A 19,210-nucleotide genomic window follows, 5' to 3' on the forward strand; every position below is an offset into this window, starting at 1 on the left:
AGAGGGATTTTCGAAGAAAAGCCTCTTGATTGTTAAAATTGAAGAATAATTTATACAATTACCTCTCTTAATCAATTTCTTTTTTTCAAAAGAAGGAAAAAAGACATAAAGGAAATAACTTTGCTTAAAGGGAGTATTTCTGTACATTTCTAATGCGATTTAACTTTTCTATCTAAAGACAAATCCTCTGATAACTTCTCTTACTAGTTGAGCACCTATTTATTGATCTTTACAAATTGAATAGTAATTAGTTATTTATGTAGTTTTTTCCAAATGGGCTTATTTTAAAAAGCCATAATCACATGCCCTCTCACTAAGGCTTGGTGTAAGAAAGGAGCTTAAGACTCAAAAGCCACCAATTCATGTTCTTTAATGAAGGAAATCAATTCAATAGCCAAAACTTTTTCCTAGTAGACCAATTACCGCAGCTATGACGTATGTTTGATATATTAGGAGCTAAGGCAGTACATATTGTCCATAAAGCAATGCAACAAAATATAACGGAGCAAATCATGGCAACTTAAACCCATAGCAACCCACCAACCCATAGCAATTCATCAAAGTGCCATGAATGAGTATGTCAAACACCACCATATGATCAAATTTAAGAAAGACCTTCTATTTTGGCTTCGCAAGGAACAGTTTAGTAAAACATACTAACGTTATCTTCTCTCGCACAACAAGAATCAACAAACTGGTAGCTGTACTTCTTGCCCAAAGAATCCAGAGAAGTCTCCACAGCATCATGAAATATTTACAATTGAATGGATTAGAAGTTAAAAATAAAAAGTTTTCACCCCCCCCAGTCTTGGGCTGGAAGAGAAAGGACATTGTTAGTCTAATTCCAGGATTTCCATTTAGATGATAAGGCCTGTTTAGAATGTTTTCAACATAATATATACACCAAATGGATTGAATCCTCTTAAGAGGAAGAGAAGAGAAGAGAAACGGAGGCAAGGGGATATTCTGCAGGAGCTGTCAGCAAGATAATCATAACAGATCGCATGATCACCTTCTCTTTTTGCTTTCATCAGGTTTAATAATCTGAACAGGAGCAGCAGGAATCCTTATCCACCACTCCTTGAGTCTTCGGAGAACCTTGTCACTAGTCTCCTTCCGCAGTGGCATCTCCCTAGTGAAGGGCTCCAGAAATAAACACATTATCAGATATTTCAGAGGCATGAATACAAGCACCACAGCCATGAATATCAGGAATAGAGCAGCCGTGTTTGTAGCCTGCAAATTTAAAAGGGATATGCACACTATAAATAGAAAGTTCACCGCATGGCAGCAAGGATCATATGTAATCATGCACCATGGACCCTAGTAAAACTTCTATCAGCAAAGAGGCTTTCCCCGAAAGCACCACTAATCATCAAGCTCCCCTCAGAAGGGCAGAATTTAAACAGTATCTTACGAAGATTCAAACCTGTGGAAATGCAGAGAATAAAAGAGCTCGAAGTTTGAGAAGGATAATGTTTGCTGCCTGAATATATGTTTCCAACTGACCCATGACTTCTTGCAAAACTAAAAGCTGCTCCACAGGATTACGATTTGGTGGTTGAATGACCTTCAAAACTTCCACTGGCTTTCCTTTGGCTTGGTGCTTATGCCATAGCATGAGAACTGCCAGGAATAAGAAAGAATAAGGCAATATGTATTTGAACCAATCCCTGTAAAAAATAAAAACTTTTATCAGAAAGCACTTGATTCCAGAGGCACCCGAACTGCAAATCATGAAACGAAAAGGCCTTTTGAAACTGCTAATATAGGCACAAATTGTTGGTGGTGGATACTCTACAAAACATGCATTATTAGAATGGTTGACCAAGTCATTTAGGGACTTTAACAACAACAATCATAATCTCAAGAGAAGTACTGGCAGAAGTATAATTAAAATGAGCCTGCTTCCCCAAGAAAACTGGGAAAGCATCAGCAATCAGGGCACAATGAACCAAAAAATACAGAATTGAAGCACAAGCAAAAAATAACCTACGGAGGGAATGTATTATGCTCTTAGAAACAAGCTTGTGAGAACAGAAAACTGATTCTAAATGTTAACACAAGAGAACAGTTGCACACCTGCACTCAACAAATAAGCTGCTGTCCAATAGCCGTCCATTCACCATTATCTTCATGAATGCCTTCATGGCATGGACTATTGGACTCACACAAAGTGTACATATAGTCAGGAATCATGCTTCGCTCCCCCACACCCTGCCCCCAACCCCACCCCACCTCTCTCTCTCTCTCTCTCTCTCTCTCTCTCTCTCTCTTTCACACACACATGCGCATACGCCATTACACAGGCAAACAAAAAATGAAAACAGAGACCTTCATAGGAAAACCTCGAGAGAAACTCCATGACAAAGCAAGCCAGTATGATGCCCCACCAGATACTATATAGAGACAAACAAGGAAAAAGAAACACAGAAAATCCAAAGAGAAGAAGACTGAAGACTGTAATACAAGGTCCCATACAGGCAATCTGACAACAATGAAATAGCATGTTGCTTTAGGTAGCAATAAGTGGATTTTGATTTTTCCTGCTACAGCAATGAAACTGTGTAAAGGCATGTAACCAGTAACACAGCAGTGAGTCATGCATTATTGGAGTTCCTCAGACATTCATGGTCAAAAGTGTTTTGCATCTTTTATTAGGACATTGCCCCATTTATAGTTGTCCAAGAAAACATAGTACGTTCAGTTTTTTCCTCCACTACTCATATGTTTATTCCCTGCAACACAAGAATAACATTTTCTCCATGCATCCATAATTTTTATTTATCAGTAATGCATGCCCAATAATTTATCTGGAAAAAAAAAAACTTGAAAAGGCTATTGTTAGAATATGTTGCTGTGGGAACCGGATCCATTCCTGGACCCGGTTCTATGGGGCGCGGGTACCGAGGCGGGCTCGGTACCCTAGGCGGCTTCTCCTCTCTCCCTCTTTATATTGTCACTTGTGTTTAGTGTTGAATTAAGTGAAATATAATTTTCTCTCTCCTAGGGTTGCGGTGTGCCCCTAGGTCAGAGCCTCCCCGTGGTTTTTCACCTCTTTCTGAGGTTTTCCACGTAGATTGTGTGTTCGTTCTCCACTCTCTCTCTGTGTGGTTCGTGTTTCTACATGGTATCAGAGCCAGCGGAGTTGGAGAAGCGTTTTTTCCAAGGATCGTCAAGTTTTTTCGTCGCCCGACGCCGTTGAAGTTCCGGCGCCGCTGCTGCCCGTGTGACGTCGCCCTGCTTTGCCGCCGCTGTCCTTTGTTCCGCCGCCGCCGTCCTCTGTTCCGGCGTCGCTGCTGCCCTTGTGACGTCGCCCTGCTCTGCCGCCGCCGTCCTCTGTTCCGCCGCCCTCTGTTACGCCTCCGCGGTCCTCCGTTCGTCCCGTTCTTTGTTTCTGCCACCGTGGGTGGCCTCTGTGTTGCGCCGTCGCCTGCTTTACGTTGCCTCTGCCTCATTCCAGCCGCCGTCGCCGCTGCCTCCTTCCCGACGCCGTTGCCTCCTTCCCGACGCCGTTGCCTCATTCCCGCTGCTGTGCCTCTTGTTGCTGTGTGCTAGTTTGTGATGACAGAAGCGATGGGGACTCAAAAAGATGCCGTTCTTGACACGGGCAGCGCCTCCAAGACTGAGAACGTGCCGCTCCAGGTCACCTCCATCCGTCTGACCAAGGACAATTACCTATCTTGGTCTGCCGCTCTCGAGATTGGGATTACTAGTCGTGGGCGTCTCTCTTACATCACTGGCGACAAACCTGCGCCCATCAAATCTGATCCTCAATGGGCGACGTGGGCGTTGGAGGACAGCCAAGTGAAGGTGTGGATTATCAGCTCCGTGTCATCCGATATTCAGCCCCTCATTCTGCGGAAGCCGACCTCTTTTGATATGTGGACTGTGCTTGCAAAGATGTATGGTCGCAAGAAGAGACATTTGCGCACCTATCAGATTAAACGCAGTATTTACTCTCTGACACAGGGTGATTTGTCTGTTGCTGCCTTCTATGCTGCCCTGAAGACCCAGTGGGAGGAGTTAGATTATCATGTGACTGATGAGTGGACATGCGGTTCAGATCATTCCCTCTACTGGGAAAAGGAATGGATGGACCGTACGTTTCTGTTTCTGGGAGGCCTGCGGGATGAATTTGAGTCTATTCGTAGCCAGATTCTTAATGGTGATGAGATTCCGGGGATAGAGGAAGTATATGCTCGTGTTGAATCTGAAGAACAACGTCGCCAAGTGATGCATCTTGACACCGGTCATGGCCCTTCTGCCTTTGTCAGCCGTGCCTCAGGGACTGGGCAGCGTCCTGCCCGACATTGCACTCATTGCCACAAGTTGGGGCATTCGGTGGATTTCTGTTGGGATCTTCATCCCGAGAAGAGACTGGTCCGAGGTCGTCCTCCCTCTGGCAAGCGTAGCTCTTCTGTGTCTGATTCCAGTCAGAGCAATTCTTCTAGTGGTGCAAAGTCCAAGTTGTCCCCTGCTCAACTCAAGGAGCTACAGGCGTACATCAGCCGTCTATCTACTACCCCTGAGGAGTCCTCCACGTCTGAAGGGGCTCAGCTAGCCCAAGCTCTCGTTGCCTCGACTGATCAAGGTAACCCTCCTCTTGGTGATTGGATTGTTGATAGTGGAGCCACTCACCACATGACAGGGGACTCTAAACTCTTTCAAGAATATCAACTTTCTTCCGGCAAGCAACGCGTGTCTATGGCAGATGGGTCTTCTATCTCTGTGGCTGGGAAAGGGAGCTTGTCCCTGTTGAACAAATACCGTCTTCACAATGCCCTGCATGTTCCCAATATTCCTGTCAACTTACTCTCTGTCAGCAGTATTACTAAAGAATTAAACTGTAATCTGATTTTCTCTGCTGATCATTGTTCCCTGCAGGACTTGGTGACGGGGAAGAAGATTGGGATTGGTTCGGTTACTGATGGGCTCTACAGGCTGCCGGTCCAAGTTGCTTCAGCATTGATTTCTGCCACGAGTGGTCACTTGTCTGGTGTGAACGATAGATCTACTGTTTTGCGATGGCACGAGCGTCTTGGACATCTACCCTTCCAGTTAATAAAGAAGTTGTTTCCTCATTTGTTTGCTTCTGTCTCAATTGACTCCTTCGCTTGTGAAGTGTGTCAATTGGCTAAACATGTCAGGGCTTCGTACCCTATTTCTTTGAATAAAACCACTCATCCGTTTGCCTTAGTTCATTCCGATGTTTGGGGTCCTTCTGGAGTACCCACGTGTGGTGGTTGTCACTATTTTTTGACGCTTATTGATGATTACTCTAGATGTACGTTCGTGTACTTGTTGCGAGAACGTAGTGAGGTTCCAGCAGTTGTGAAAAACTTTGTTGCCTTTGTTGAGACTCAATTCCATACTACTGTTCAAGCTTTCCGTACGGATAATGCAAGGGAATATGTCTCCCAATCCCTTGATGAATTCTTGAAAGGCAAGGGTATTGTTCATGAAACCTCTTGTAGTTATACCCCTCCTCAAAATGGTATAGCTGAACGTAAAAATCGTCATCTATTGAATGTTACCCGGGCCATTATGTTCCAACGTCATGTCCCGAAGCGGTATTGGGGTGATGCACTTCTCACTAGTGCACATCTCATTAACCGTATGCCTACTAGGGTGTTGGATGGTCAGTCTCCTTATTCTACCCTGTGGCCCACTCAGAATCCGTGGCCTCTTACTCCTCGTGTCTTTGGGTGCAGTTGTTTTGTGCATAATCATAGCCCTACTCTCAAAAAACTTGATCCCCGGTCTATTAAAGGAGTTTTCCTGGGGTACTCTTCCACTCAGAAGGGGTATAAATGTGTGGATCCCACTACTTCCAAAGTGTATGTTTCGAGGGATGTCACATTTCATGAACATGAGTCGTATTTTTCGGCGAATCCTCTTCAGGGGGAGTGTCTTGGGAACAAAGGGGAAGAGTATTCCTCTAATCAGCTAATTCAGTTTATGGAGTTTTTGGATTACAAGGTTAGTCCCAGTGTGATTGACACGGTCACGGTCAGTAATGAGAAGGGCAGCCATATGGAAGGGGTCACGGTGGATGCTCAGCCCATTGTTGCCCGGGATCACTTGTTTGGCCAGGTTTATGTCAGAAAGGAGAAAGCTACAGTGGAAGATGTTGGTGATGAGGATAGAACCAATCCCAATCCTGTGATCTCCCCGGATGACCCAAGTCCATCGAATGAAGAGCTCCCCATTGCTGTGCGCAAAGGCACCAGGTCATGTACTTCTCACCCTATTCAGAGATTTGTTTCTTATGCTAAGCTCAGTACAAATTACAAATGTTTTATCACAACCTTATCCAAAGTTGTTATTCCCAGGTCGGTGGATGATGCTAAGGATGATCCCAAGTGGTTACATGCTATGACAGAGGAGATGGGTGCGTTAGCTAAGAACAAAACATGGGAAGTTGTTGATATTCCTAAGGGGACACACCTAGTTGGCTCTAAGTGGGTTTACAACGTGAAGTACAAACCTGATGGCACTGTAGATCGATATAAAGCTCGTTTGGTTGCAAAGGGGTTCAGTCAGAAGTATGGAATCGACTATCTTGAGACCTTTGCCCCTGTTGCAAAGTTGAAGACCGTGAGGGTTATTCTTGCTCTTGCTGTGCACAGGAAGTGGCGCATGGACCAGCTTGATGTTAAAAATGCGTTCTTGAACGGCCATCTGGAGGAAGAAGTCTATATGAGCATGCCTCCCGGGTATGTTCAAGAGGGAAAATGTTGTCACCTCAAGAAAGCTTTGTATGGCTTGAAGCAGTCGCCTAGAGCTTGGTTTGAGAGACTAAGGATCGTTATGAAGTCTACTGGGTACAAGCAAGGAAATGGAGATCATACCCTATTCATAAAGCAGAGAGGTGGTCTGGTGAGTCTTCTCCTTGTCTACGTTGATGATATGATTGTCACTGGCAGTGACGAAGAAGAAAACAGAAAGATGAAGGAGAGATTATCTAAGGAATTCGACCTCAAGGATCTGGGTAAGCTGAGATACTTTCTGGGGATAGAGATTGCTCGATCAGAGACAGGGCTGGTTATGAATCAAAGGAAGTACACTCTTGACTTACTAAAGGAGACAGGCAAACTTGGTTGTAGGCCCTATCTTACTCCTATAGAGTCGGGAACTAAGATAAGTATCAAGACGGGCACTATTCTGGATGAGGAAGGAAAAGGGCGATATCAGAGGCTAGTAGGTAAGCTTATCTATCTTACTCTAACTCGCCCTGATATCACGTATGCGGTAAATGTGCTAAGTCAATTTATGCATGCTCCCACGGATTGTCACTGGAAGAGTGCAGAAAGAGTGTTGGGATATCTAAAGAATGACCCAGGAAAAGGACTGTTGTATACTCGACAGGACAAACTTACCATTGAGGGCTACTCAGATGCAGATTGGGCAGGTTGCACTGACACAAGGAGGTCTACTACAGGGTATTGTATCTTTCTTGGAGGTAACCTAGTTGTTTGGAGAAGTAAGAGGCAAGAAGTATGTTCGAGGTCTAGTGCGGAGGCTGAGTACAGGGCTGTTGCAATGGGGGTTACAGAGATGCTGTGGCTGAAGATTCTTTTGACTGATATTGGTGTGGAATTGGGAGATAAAATGAAGATGTACTGTGACAACAAGTCTGCGATTAATCTTGCCAATAATCCAGTTCTACATGACAGGACCAAACATGTGGAGATTGACCGTCATTTTATCCGGGAACGCATTGACTCAAAGGAGCTGATTCTGCCATATATGAAGTCTGAAGATCAAGTTGCAGACGTCCTAACTAAAGGGCTTTGTACTTCTTCATTCGAAAAGAATGTTAGCAAGCTTGGCATGTTTGACATGTATGCCAAGCTTGAGGGGGAGTGTTAGAATATGTTGCTGTGGGAACCGGATCCATTCCTGGACCCGGTTCTATGGGGCGCGGGTACCGAGGCGGGCTCGGTACCCTAGGCGGCTTCTCCTCTCTCCCTCTTTATATTGTCACTTGTGTTTAGTGTTGAATTAAGTGAAATATAATTTTCTCTCTCCTAGGGTTGCGGTGTGCCCCTAGGTCAGAGCCTCCCCGTGGTTTTTCACCTCTTTCTGAGGTTTTCCACGTAGATTGTGTGTTCGTTCTCCACTCTCTCTCTGTGTGGTTCGTGTTTCTACAGCTATGACAAATCAATATGGTGTTTTATTTTTTTAATCAATGATGGATAACCTATGTCACGCGGGTACTCCTCCTTCGGTACCGGTACGACACCGGTACCGGCACGGGTACGTCCTTGGGTGCGGCATGGGTGCTGCGTTGACCGTACCAGGTACGGTCAACGTGCCCAGGGTCGAGTCCATCCATTTTTAGACTCGGTCAAAGTTGACCGAGTCCAATTTCAACCTTTTATTTGGTTTTTAAATGTGATTTACAATTTAACACGGTTTACTTTATTCACGTTAAAAATATGGTAAGTTCATAACCCTCGACGCCCGATTGTTCTTCTTCACTTGTCTTCACCGAGACCAATGACGGGAGGCGATTCTCCACTCCGGCGAATGGAGAGAGGCGAGAGGCGAACTGCGAACGGCTACCTTGCGACGGCGAATGGCGAGAGGCGACGGCGAATGGCGAGAGGCAACGGCGAATGAAGAGAGGAGAGAGGCAAGAGGCGAGAGGCGAACTGCGAACGGTTTCATCTATCGAAAATCTCGTTTGTTTTCAGAAGATCGATCTCCTTTCTTCATTTTTTGTTCTTCCGTTTTCTGTTTGTGCCTTTGTAATCATTCTTGGCCGGTTTTGGCTTCTTCGTCGGCCCTTCACTTTCTGTTCGGTTCTTTGTAGGGTTTTAGGGGATTTAACAGACGAGATTTAGCATTTCAGTTGATTTCTTAGTTCCTGAACTTGGCTAAATGTGCTTTTCTGTTTTTTATTCAATTTTTAATGTCAATCCTTTCCCTCTTCTTGCTTTTCCTGGTTTTGTTCCTTCTTTGCCCGGTTTCATTTGTGGTTCTTTTCTCGTAATATATTGTCGATCGATGCAACTGTTTTGTTGGAGTCTGGTTTTGGTTTTCCCGTTCCTTTTTAAAACTTTCTTCCAATAACACTATTTCCATTTTCCATCTGTTTGGTAGATCATCTGTTTTTTCAACTTTTGTGTTTTTCTTTCATGTGTGCTTGCATTGTTTTCTCAGTTTTTTGGTAGAATGAATATGTTATTGTGTTTGCAATTTTTTGATATATATATGTGTGAATATGTTATTCTGTTTGTAATTTTATATATATATATGTGTGTGTGTGTGTGTGTGTGAATATGTTATTCTATTTGTAATTTTTTGATATATATGTGCACGTGTGTGTACGGCCGTACCCCCGCACCCAAGTTTTTTGAAAGTGGTCCGCACCCGTACCGGTACCTATGTGACATAGTGGATAACCAATGACACTGCTGAAGAGAACTGGCAGACAACAAAGCCAAAATATTCATCCATAATTTCTGCAGTCTCCTTGACTGATCAAGAAAAAGGACAAATAGACTTTTCATTAACTCCTCCTTTCTCACAAACCTTAGAAACTTCTCGTGTTGCTTTCTCTTCATCACTATGGTCTTGGGCTTTGAACAGCAATATCACAAAAGCAATGTGGTCACAAGTTCTGTAATAATCCATGCATGCATGAATGAACTAGTGTACATCAAATCACAGGACAGTTCACCCAATGACACTCTAAACTTAAAGTCACTTTTCGGGAGCAACCCATTCTTAAAGTACTTCCTGGCACAAATGTTGAGCCATTGGAAAGTGAATCGAACACCAGAAACAAGGACTACCAAGCTAATAATAAAGGCAACAAAATTTTCTAGCAATGTTCCATTAACGAAAATAACAATATCAGAAGCACATAACAGGAACCTTTTATATATAAATACAAAACAGGGGATCTCTTATATCAAGGCTATGATATGATTCGATGAGATCTAGAATAGGAGGCCAACCTCCTGAATAAAGTGGTGTGGATGGACCAAGTGAATAGGGATGAACCATTATGGACCTGCATGCCATGCTTGATAGATGATCGCTATGTCAAAAAGGGTGCTTCAAATAAGCTGGCCACACATGAATCAGGTGCACATGAAGTGCTTTTTTGGTGCATTTGTTAACAATCAATGGTTATTATGTTTCATGGACCAATTCGCATATATTTCTTTTGTTTTGTACATATAAACTTCAACAACACATACACATATATGCACGTATGTACATATTTATAAGTTTTGTGGATTTCTCCATCCGGGTTTGAACGGAGAAATCCTCCGGCCTCTCACAGCACATTGTCTGATGCATTGCATCAGGTGATGTATTTAATCATTGCAGATCTCATGGCATCAGGCATCAGAAGACTCCACCTAAGACTCCTCCATTGAATGGCATAGCAGAAAGGATGAACAGGACACTCATGGAGAGAGTTAGATGTCTCCTATCTGAAGCTAAGTTATCTGATTCTTTTTTGTGTGAAGCTTTACGTACTGCTGCTTATGTGATTAACTTGTCTCCACATGTTCCTTTGGATGGTGATGTTCCTAACAGAGTTTGGTATGGGAAAGATGTATCCTATGAGCACTTACGTGTATTTGGATGCAGGGCATTTGTGCATATACCAAAGGATGAGAGATCGAAGTTGGAATAAAAAAGCAGGCAGTGCGTGTTTTTGGGTTATGGCCATGATGAATTTGGTTATAGATTTTATGATCCAGTTGAAAAGAAGCTTGTCAGAAGCAGGGATGTTGTATTTGCTGAAGATCAGAATATTGAGGATATTCAGAAAGCAGTAAAGAATTCTTCTCATAGCAGCTATTTACCAGTTGATGTAGATCCTATTCCCTTGCAGAATACTTCAAGAGCAGTGCCAGATGATGCTGTTGGGCAGATACATGATAGAGAAGTACAAGTAGACATGCCATATATTCCTAATTCAGATGACGAATGTGACGATCATAACTTGGAGGGTTCTTCCTCAGATGTAGATCGGCAGCGAAGATCCACGAGGGAGCGGCGTCCCTCAACTAGATATCCCGCACATGACTATATTTTGTTGACCGATAGTGGTGAGCCTGAATGCTATGAAGAAGCTATGCATGATGTGCACAAGGAAAAGTGGATGGAAGCCATGAAAGATGAGATGCAGTCACTTTACGACAACCACACCTCTGAGCTTGTGGAGTTGCCCCAAGGCAAGAGGGCATTGAGAAACAAATGGGTTTTTAGAGTGAAGCATGATGAAAACTCTCTAAACCCAAGATACAAAGCTAGGTTGGTTGTGAAGGGGTTCAATCAGAGGAAAGGAGTTGACTTTGACGAGATATTCTCACTGGTGGTCAAGATGTCATCTATCAGAGTTGTTCTTAGTTTGGCAGCCAGTCTTGATTTGGAGATCAAGTAGATGGATGTGAAGACAGTTTTTCTTCATGGTGATCTTGATGAGGAAATTTACATGATGCAGGCCGAAGGTTTTCTTGTGAAAGGTAAAGAAAACCATGTTTGCAGATTAAAGAAAAGCTTGTATGGTCTGAAGCAGACACCTAGGCAATGGTACAAGAAGTTCGAGTCATTTATGGGGGAGTATGGCTACACCAAGACTATTTCAGATCACTGCGTCTTTGTAAAGAAATTCTAGGTGATGATTTTGTCATTTTGTTGATTTATGTTGATGACATGCTTATTGTTGGTAATAATATCTCGAGAATTTCAAACTTGAAAAAGGAGTTGAGCAAGTCTTTTGTTATAAAAGACTTGGGACCTGCTAGTCAGATTTTGGGTATGAAGATCACACGAGATAGGAAGTCGAAGGGATGGCCCACAGAGCTCGCTCTTCTCCACAATGATTTAAGCACAGCCAGCTTCATCTTCAACCCCTCCTCATGCATCGGGCGGCAGTGATTGGATGGAGCTCAAGATGCCCAGATGATTTCAGTTCCTATATATATATATATAGCTACAAGCTTACACCTGCACCTGCATTCATGTGATGATGGTACATGCTGTTCTCTCAGGAACTATACATGAGAAGTGCCTCACATGGTTCCCTCTTGAAAGCTGGACCTCTTTTAATGCCTTCTTGAAATTGTCCTCCATAAGGATTTCAGTAGACAAGTGTCAAGTGTGATTAGAAATTGAATTTTTTTTTCTTTTGGGGTGCAATCAAGACCATAAATTTCAATGCTTGGAGCTTCTACATTCTTCAATTTTGGGAATGTCCCTTATCTTTCTAAGCCTGCAGCATTCATAAAAAAGACAATAGAGAGAAGACTCATATGCCATAATGAAACTTAGGAAAAGAATCCAAGTCATTTTTATTGAGAGGAGTATTTATAAGTTGGGGATACTAAATTGCAATATTGATAATTTTCTTTAGTATTTTCATAAAATATTTTGGACCTCAGTGTAAATTTTTTGCCAATCTCTATTTGAGTAGAGATTAGGGTGATTCGGATTTCTCTTATTCAACTTCAACAATTTTAACAAAGGAATCAGGAAATGATTTCATGAGTAGCAATATATAGCACACTTAAATTGTGAAAATAAGTTTTTTAGAATCCTGGTTGTGGTACCTACAGCTAAGCAGTCATTGCTTCGCAGTATAACTTGAATTGTTATAAGCTAAGATACCTCTAGTTGTGTGTGTCCACATATGCGAGAAAGAGAGAGAGAGAGAGAGAGAGAGAGATGTGCTTGACATTACACACTTGTTGGATAAATATTAACTGCAAACAGCATTCTGTATGGGCACATGCACAAATAACTGCATTTGTTTTGCATAAAGAATACATCTAGAAATATTGAAAAAGATACAGTAAACAGTTTCAGTACGTTTCATTTCTTTAAAAGGTAAAAGGCCATTATGTTGGCAAATCAAACTTCTACAGCCAAGAGGATAAAGAAAGTGACTAAAAGCCAAGAGAAAAGTTGTACAAGAATCACCTGAAAATTGCATAACAGAATATCATCAAGAAAATTGATGATTTAACTGAGCTCTCCCATGAGGCCAACAACTGAACCCATGTAGCTACTTCCATGAGTGGAGATAGTAATTCCTGCCATGCAAAAGCCAAAGTAAAAAATATGCTAAACTTTAACAAGGTTACATCACAAATGCCTCCTAACATTTGAAAATCTGCCACCTGCATAAAGATATTTTCTCTCAGATAACTGCTCCAGTTAAAACATGTGAACGTTGAGTTAGCCTCTCTCTCTCTCTCTCTCTCTATCTATCTATCTCCCTCCTCTCTCAGACACGCACACACACACAAATACATATATACAACTATACATATATATACACATATACGCATGTGTGTGTGAGAGAGAGAGAAATGGCTTGCTCCACAGTCCTTTTGACTAGTCCCCATTTTAAGTCTCATCAAAAGTCATACCAGCAAGTGTTTTTGTTAATTCAATTATCACCTCTTTCCAGCATGATTTGTTAGAATGTATTTGATTAGTTATTACTGGCACATACTTGTTCTTAGGAAGTGGAAAACCAACTATTAGGATTCTAGTTCTAGCTAATGGTGAAAACTGAAAACACAGTCATTTTTACTGAATCCATTTGGTTAAGTAGATAAGCATAGATAACACATCTAGAGGCTCAGATTGGACGAAGGACATCATTAATTATACCTTTTATCAGAACCCAAAACGCCAAAAGGGGCATATATATCAATCACACCTTGAAACTATTGCAATCAATATTTGCTAAAGCTTAATATTGTATATATTGTGAAAACTTAATATAATATAAAAAATGTTCGCAGAAAATTTTCTTTCGAAATTATTTTAAAAAAAATTTGAGCATAAATTTCTCCATGTTCATCTATTTTATTATGTTTTAGCTGACCAGAAATGCAAATAGAAGGTAACTCATGCAGGAAGAACCACCACAATAAACCTACCTTCATCACTGCCAAGTTAGTATCAACACCTTCCACTTTCATTTGAGTAACAGATGCATGTGCTGCCTCAGCTTTACTTGAATCAAGCTTCGACTGTTTGAGAGCCAACTCCAATGGATTCACATCACCAACCCAAACATCTCCATTAGAGAACTTAACATCTTTAATTACTTCAGTCTCCTTCATGATGATTAGGCCAAATTTTTGAAGTGTCAACAGTGAAACTGGTTGTATAGTAGTAGAATTTATTTTGGAGCCATTTAGTGATGAACCACCACTTTCAATGTTTAACATTTCGAGACGGCCAGATAAAGCCTCCAAGATGTTATCTCCTTTAGGAAGCTTTTCAGCTAAACTGAAAGAAAGAATGGTCCTGAAATGGGCAGGGACAGTGTGAAAGGCATCCCTTATTGCACGACAGCGGAAAATGCCCAAAATAGCCCTTGAGAGTGCTTCCCCCTCCCTGACATCTGTGAGAGAGAACTTTCTAATGAATTGATTAACGTGCAAGACCTCTCGAATAATGGCCAACCAGTAGTCTCGACGTAAATGACCTTTGAATTCGGGAAACTCCATGGAGACAGGCTCTGGTCTGTAAATAACCAAGTTAGACTCACTTTTCAGCATTTCAAGGAAGCAATACATAGGCAAGCAGCAACTAAACCAAGGAATAGCCATTTAGACACAAACAAATCTGTTGGCAGTAAGAACACGCACAAGGACATTGACTTGTATGAGACAGCTTTATCAAACAACTTAGCTCCCAATGGACCAGTACATTCTCGCTTGACAATCTGTTTTGAATCCGATGATAGATCATATATAGTGGCTTTGTTGAATGAGCCTACCCCCACAGACTCAAAGTAAAGAGATCGATTGGTCAATATCAAACGTCCTGCAGAAAACACAAACATAGTTTCGCAAGATGGTAATAATAAGAAAAAGCATAGAATCATTAAGTATCTATTAAGATGATTGGGTTTTCATATATTATTTGACAAAATATATCACTTGATAATTTGTCTGGATGAAAATTTAAGTAGCAACATAACCCCTAAATGGCAGGAGATAGACAGAGAATTTTTCATCAAAGATGAAGCATCACCTGGCCATGCAGAGATGCCAATGTGCTGAAAAACCGGCTGTGTAGGAATAGTACCATCGACTTCTATAGCTATCTCTCCCGCAGCAAGCTGCAGGTTTGAAATCATTGCAGATCCACCAAAGCTCCTTGCAGTTCTAATTACTCTGTAGTATGAAAAAAAGATAACTGAGCCATAAGAAATCGAACAGATGACCATTTTAAAGTTGTAAACAGACTGCTATTATTAGGAGCCACTGCTTACAAATGGCCACAAAACATGTAGCAGAACTATAGAAGACCTTGGAATTCAGAACTTTCTAGGACATTATTCATTTATCTGAAGGGTCCAAATAAGGATTACAATGTACAAAGGAAAGATGACAGACTCGTACAAAGTTAAAGATGCCCATTTGAGACATAGCAAGAATATTTTCTCATGCAGATGAACTACAGAAGAGCTTGGAATATATAGACCAACTTGTTTGAGACTTTGTTCATCACCTCTGGACCCAAATAAGGATGTTCGTGGATTTTTTATAACAGCATGTTCCTTAACAACTTTTCAGCTGTCGAAAATTTCCAAAAATATTTTTTCTTAGTCACTTAGCTCAACATATGAAGTATACAGACTTCAAAGTCATAAATTTTCCAAATAACAAGATACCAAAACTGATTCAGGACCAGCTGATGTTGAACTGAATAGCTCAACTTTGAGTTTAGTGATGTGTTTTACCAGATTAAACACAAACGGTCAAACAGAAGTGGAGTTTCCCACAGGCATGATCATGTAAGCTTCCCAAGTGACACTGGCTACATTGGACTTACATACGAGACACACTACTTTGATATGCTAAATAAAATGATGCATAATGAAAATTTACGATGCTCCTTGTATTATTTCATCTCTTTGAGTTGGGTTTTTAATTTTTATCTGCACTAGACAGAAGAAGTTAATCTTGAATCTCATGGTTTCCAGTTTGAATAAAGCATGTCTTTTAAAGTCATAATGTAACTACGATGCATGTCAATCATATCTTCTGGAAGATGCCACTAGGCCTACATCAGCAGCTTGGATTTTGACACTAATTTCTATAACTGGGTAGGATAAATTTTGCCATTTCAGCTTTCACAACCTGGTATAAGTATTAACAAATCCTAAAATAGTAAATATTATTCTTCAAGCAAAAAGGCTGCCATTTCCAAGAATAGCTGATGCCTCGTATAATTGTTTACTTATCAAACTTAAAGTTGCAGAAATAAAATGTCATCAATAATTGAGACGAGAAGAACTCCACAAATTGAAAAATTGATACAAAAGAGCTAAAATTTCAGCATAGCTCTACCAGTAAGGAATGAAAGGCATACTTGTCCAGAGCAATTAGATACTTCTCATATATCAGAAAATGAAGCTGTCCACCTGATGAACTTGTAAGTGCAGCAAAAAGATTATCTACTGCTATAATATCTGCTATAGAAGGAGCAGCTGGAGCTATTCGTGTAAATGCCTCTAAACCGACAGTTTTCTTATCATCAACCTGAAAAAGAAATTAAACACAAAAAATTCTTAGACACACTATAGTTTTCAAACAACACAATTATTACCAGCAAAAGCATATCAACCTAACACAAACAAAGAACAGCAAACAAAACAACCTGAACCGCCATGTTTAGTGAATCTGCGTAAAAAATAGATACTCCATCCTCATCTTCTACTATCGTTTTACCTTGCATGCTGATTTCCTGGCAATAAAATAGATAACCTAAATAAAACCAATCTAATGGTTTTACGGAAATAAGTTGTTAGCTGCACATGAAAAATGCACCAACAATACATATGTGCATAGGTGTGGTTCATTTTCAGGGCCAATACTCAAGGAATTGCAACTGCTATTGCAATATCAGTCACCATCACAAACAGCAAAGCAACTGCAGGAGAACAGGCTAAAAGTCTTCAGGTAAAACATGTCTAAATGCTTCAACAGATCAGTTTCTTAAAAATGTAGGCCTACATCTTGATGCTGTCAGAGAAGATCGGTTGTACTTGTATCATATGCATATTTGTGCGGCTTTACTAATCTGGTGAGTAGATGTGTACACAGAATAGATGAGGAAGAGAAAATTATCTGGTGACTAGGCAGCAAGAAGTCATCCTGGTTGGTGGTTGCATTCCACAACACACACACAGATCAAATTGCCACTTCACAAAATACAATGTCAAGGCCCTCACTTAGTTAACACTTAACACATATGTGTCCGAAGGCTGTTTAGCTGCTAATAAGTGAGTCAGACCTGATAGCGACGTTTGCTCATTGATTGTGGTCCTCAATATGTCTGAACGCAAATAGAAAAAGGATAAGAAGCAAAAATTTTCTCATATGTTAGTTTCCAGCTAGTTCATTAGCTTCATCATCGTATATCATTCTCATCTACATCCCAGTATGGCAACTTCTCAAGTTACTGTGGCCTGTTTTATAAATATTGTAAACTTGGAAATTGAAGAAAAATACAATTTTCTCAACATTTTATGCAGGTATCAGAAGGATTTCCAACACACAGATTAGCGTTTTTTAAAAATCTCAACAGTCAACAGCGATCAGGTGTCTTACTTTGGATAAAGTTTCACAACCAGCAGCAGGAGCTTCCCATGCAAGCATCATATCATAAGATAAGCGACGGAATTCCCTGTCACTCAAGTGATCTGGTTCCTGAACCATGAGGTGCAAAGCACTGTAGGAGCAATACTCTAATAGGTTGCGTGCATAACAAGAAGGTTGCCTAACATCTTCAGGCATCTGACTCTCAAATTGACGCTGTAACTGCTCGGGTTGGATGAGAAGAACCCTACAAATGCATAAATCAATCATAAGCTTATATCAAAAGACAAAACCAGAAACTGGGATGAAACCTCTTAGGCAGAATGAGCACAGCCGCCCGCACCACGACAATTTCAAAAAAACAAATAACAAAAATCAAGTCAAAGTTCGCCACGAGCATGTTATCCACGAATAGCCACATACACGACCATTTACTTTGTAAGCATTTGTTGGAAAATGGTTCGACTGCTCGTACCTGAACCCCATTTAACATCTGTAACGATATGTTCTCATAGTACGGTTCTCATACGTAAGAATTAATCGAGTCGAACCGCGGCGGCTCGAGTCATCGCGGCCTAAATTGCTATTAGGTGAGTTTTAAACTGTACAGCATTGAGCAACGAGGAAATCAATGGTTAAACGGCTGAAGAATTGAATTAGTGCAACAGTCGTCAGTCGGTGGAGACAACGATCAAAAATCGAGTTGCTCACTATAATCGGTATACATTAATCAAATGCATAAATAATAATTGAGGTGAGATTGCGGGCACATTAATTTAAGAGGTTTAGGCAGAACCTCTAGGGGTTCCAGCAGTGGATGGAGATCAGATTTTACAAGACAAAGGAGAAGGCATAACAGCACATGCTTGAAATCACGTGAAGAGCAGGAGTACAGGATGTATGAGATTCTCGAGAATTCTTCAAGGGGCATTTCTCGTCAGCAAGAAACGATGGAATATCATTGGTGATTCCAACTGAAAGATGAGAGAAAGAGCAAGGAACGGAAGGAAGATCGGTACCTAGAGCAACGGGCGACGACGGAATTGGCAATCTGAGATAGCTGAGGAATGCATTGATCGGAGGGGATGGCGGCCGAATTCGCCGGATTCTGTCCGCTTCGGAATAAGGATCTAATAGAGGGACGTTGCTTCTTGAGGCTCCTGAGTACCCCGCCTCTCCTATCCTCCATCGCGCTCTCTCACTCGCGTCTCCGAGTGCGAGTCTGAAACAGGAAAAAGAAAAGGAGGGCGGAGTTGAGGGGAAGGGATCGTTGGGCTTCCCGCTAGACGCTCGAAACTTGAACCTTCATAAGCGATTGTTTTCACGTTACTCTTTCTGATTCCGAAGAAAAAGTGGGACCCTTTGCAGTTGCATGCATTCTCTGGCCTCTTCCCAGGTGAACTGTGTGTCCCTCTTCTCCGTCCTTGTCGTTTGCCTTTTTCTCCCCTCCCTGTCTGAAGGCCGGGGAAAGAAAATCATATGAAGGCTCTGATGGGAAAAGAAAATCCTATTGAGTTTTTGATTTTTTGCCAAAAAAAGACTTGGTTTTGTAAACATGAATTTATTTATGGGTTTGAAAAATATTGTATGGAAATTCAAAAACTTGC

At 41.4% G+C, this 19,210-nt stretch overlaps 1 protein-coding gene across 3 annotated transcripts; it reads right to left on the minus strand.

The window, feature by feature from the left end:
* Positions 1 to 572: 572 nt before the first annotated feature.
* Positions 573 to 19,071, minus strand: LOC116261501 (uncharacterized). 3 transcript variants are annotated; one of them, XM_031640285.2, is made up of 11 exons: positions 18,934 to 19,051; positions 18,623 to 18,825; positions 17,616 to 17,850; positions 16,663 to 16,749; positions 16,375 to 16,544; positions 15,031 to 15,173; positions 14,643 to 14,820; positions 13,926 to 14,517; positions 12,955 to 13,067; positions 1,430 to 1,673; positions 573 to 1,236 (listed from the first exon to the last, which is right to left on the minus strand). In XM_031640285.2, exons 2-11 carry the CDS (start codon positions 18,790 to 18,792, stop codon positions 1,009 to 1,011), a joined length of 2,160 nt encoding a protein of 719 aa, XP_031496145.1. In that variant the 5' UTR covers positions 18,793 to 18,825; positions 18,934 to 19,051; the 3' UTR covers positions 573 to 1,008. The 3 variants fall into 3 exon arrangements, with proteins under 3 accessions (XP_031496145.1, XP_031496146.1, XP_031496148.1); XM_031640286.2 differs by lacking the exon at positions 16,663 to 16,749 and having other exon boundaries at positions 18,623 to 19,070; XM_031640288.2 differs by lacking the exon at positions 573 to 1,236 and having other exon boundaries at positions 1,463 to 1,626; positions 18,623 to 19,071.
* Positions 19,072 to 19,210: the final 139 nt, after the last annotated feature.

This window comes from Nymphaea colorata, chromosome 9 (assembly GCF_008831285.2).
Source record: "Nymphaea colorata isolate Beijing-Zhang1983 chromosome 9, ASM883128v2, whole genome shotgun sequence".
Taxonomy (NCBI): Eukaryota; Viridiplantae; Streptophyta; class Magnoliopsida; order Nymphaeales; family Nymphaeaceae; genus Nymphaea; species Nymphaea colorata.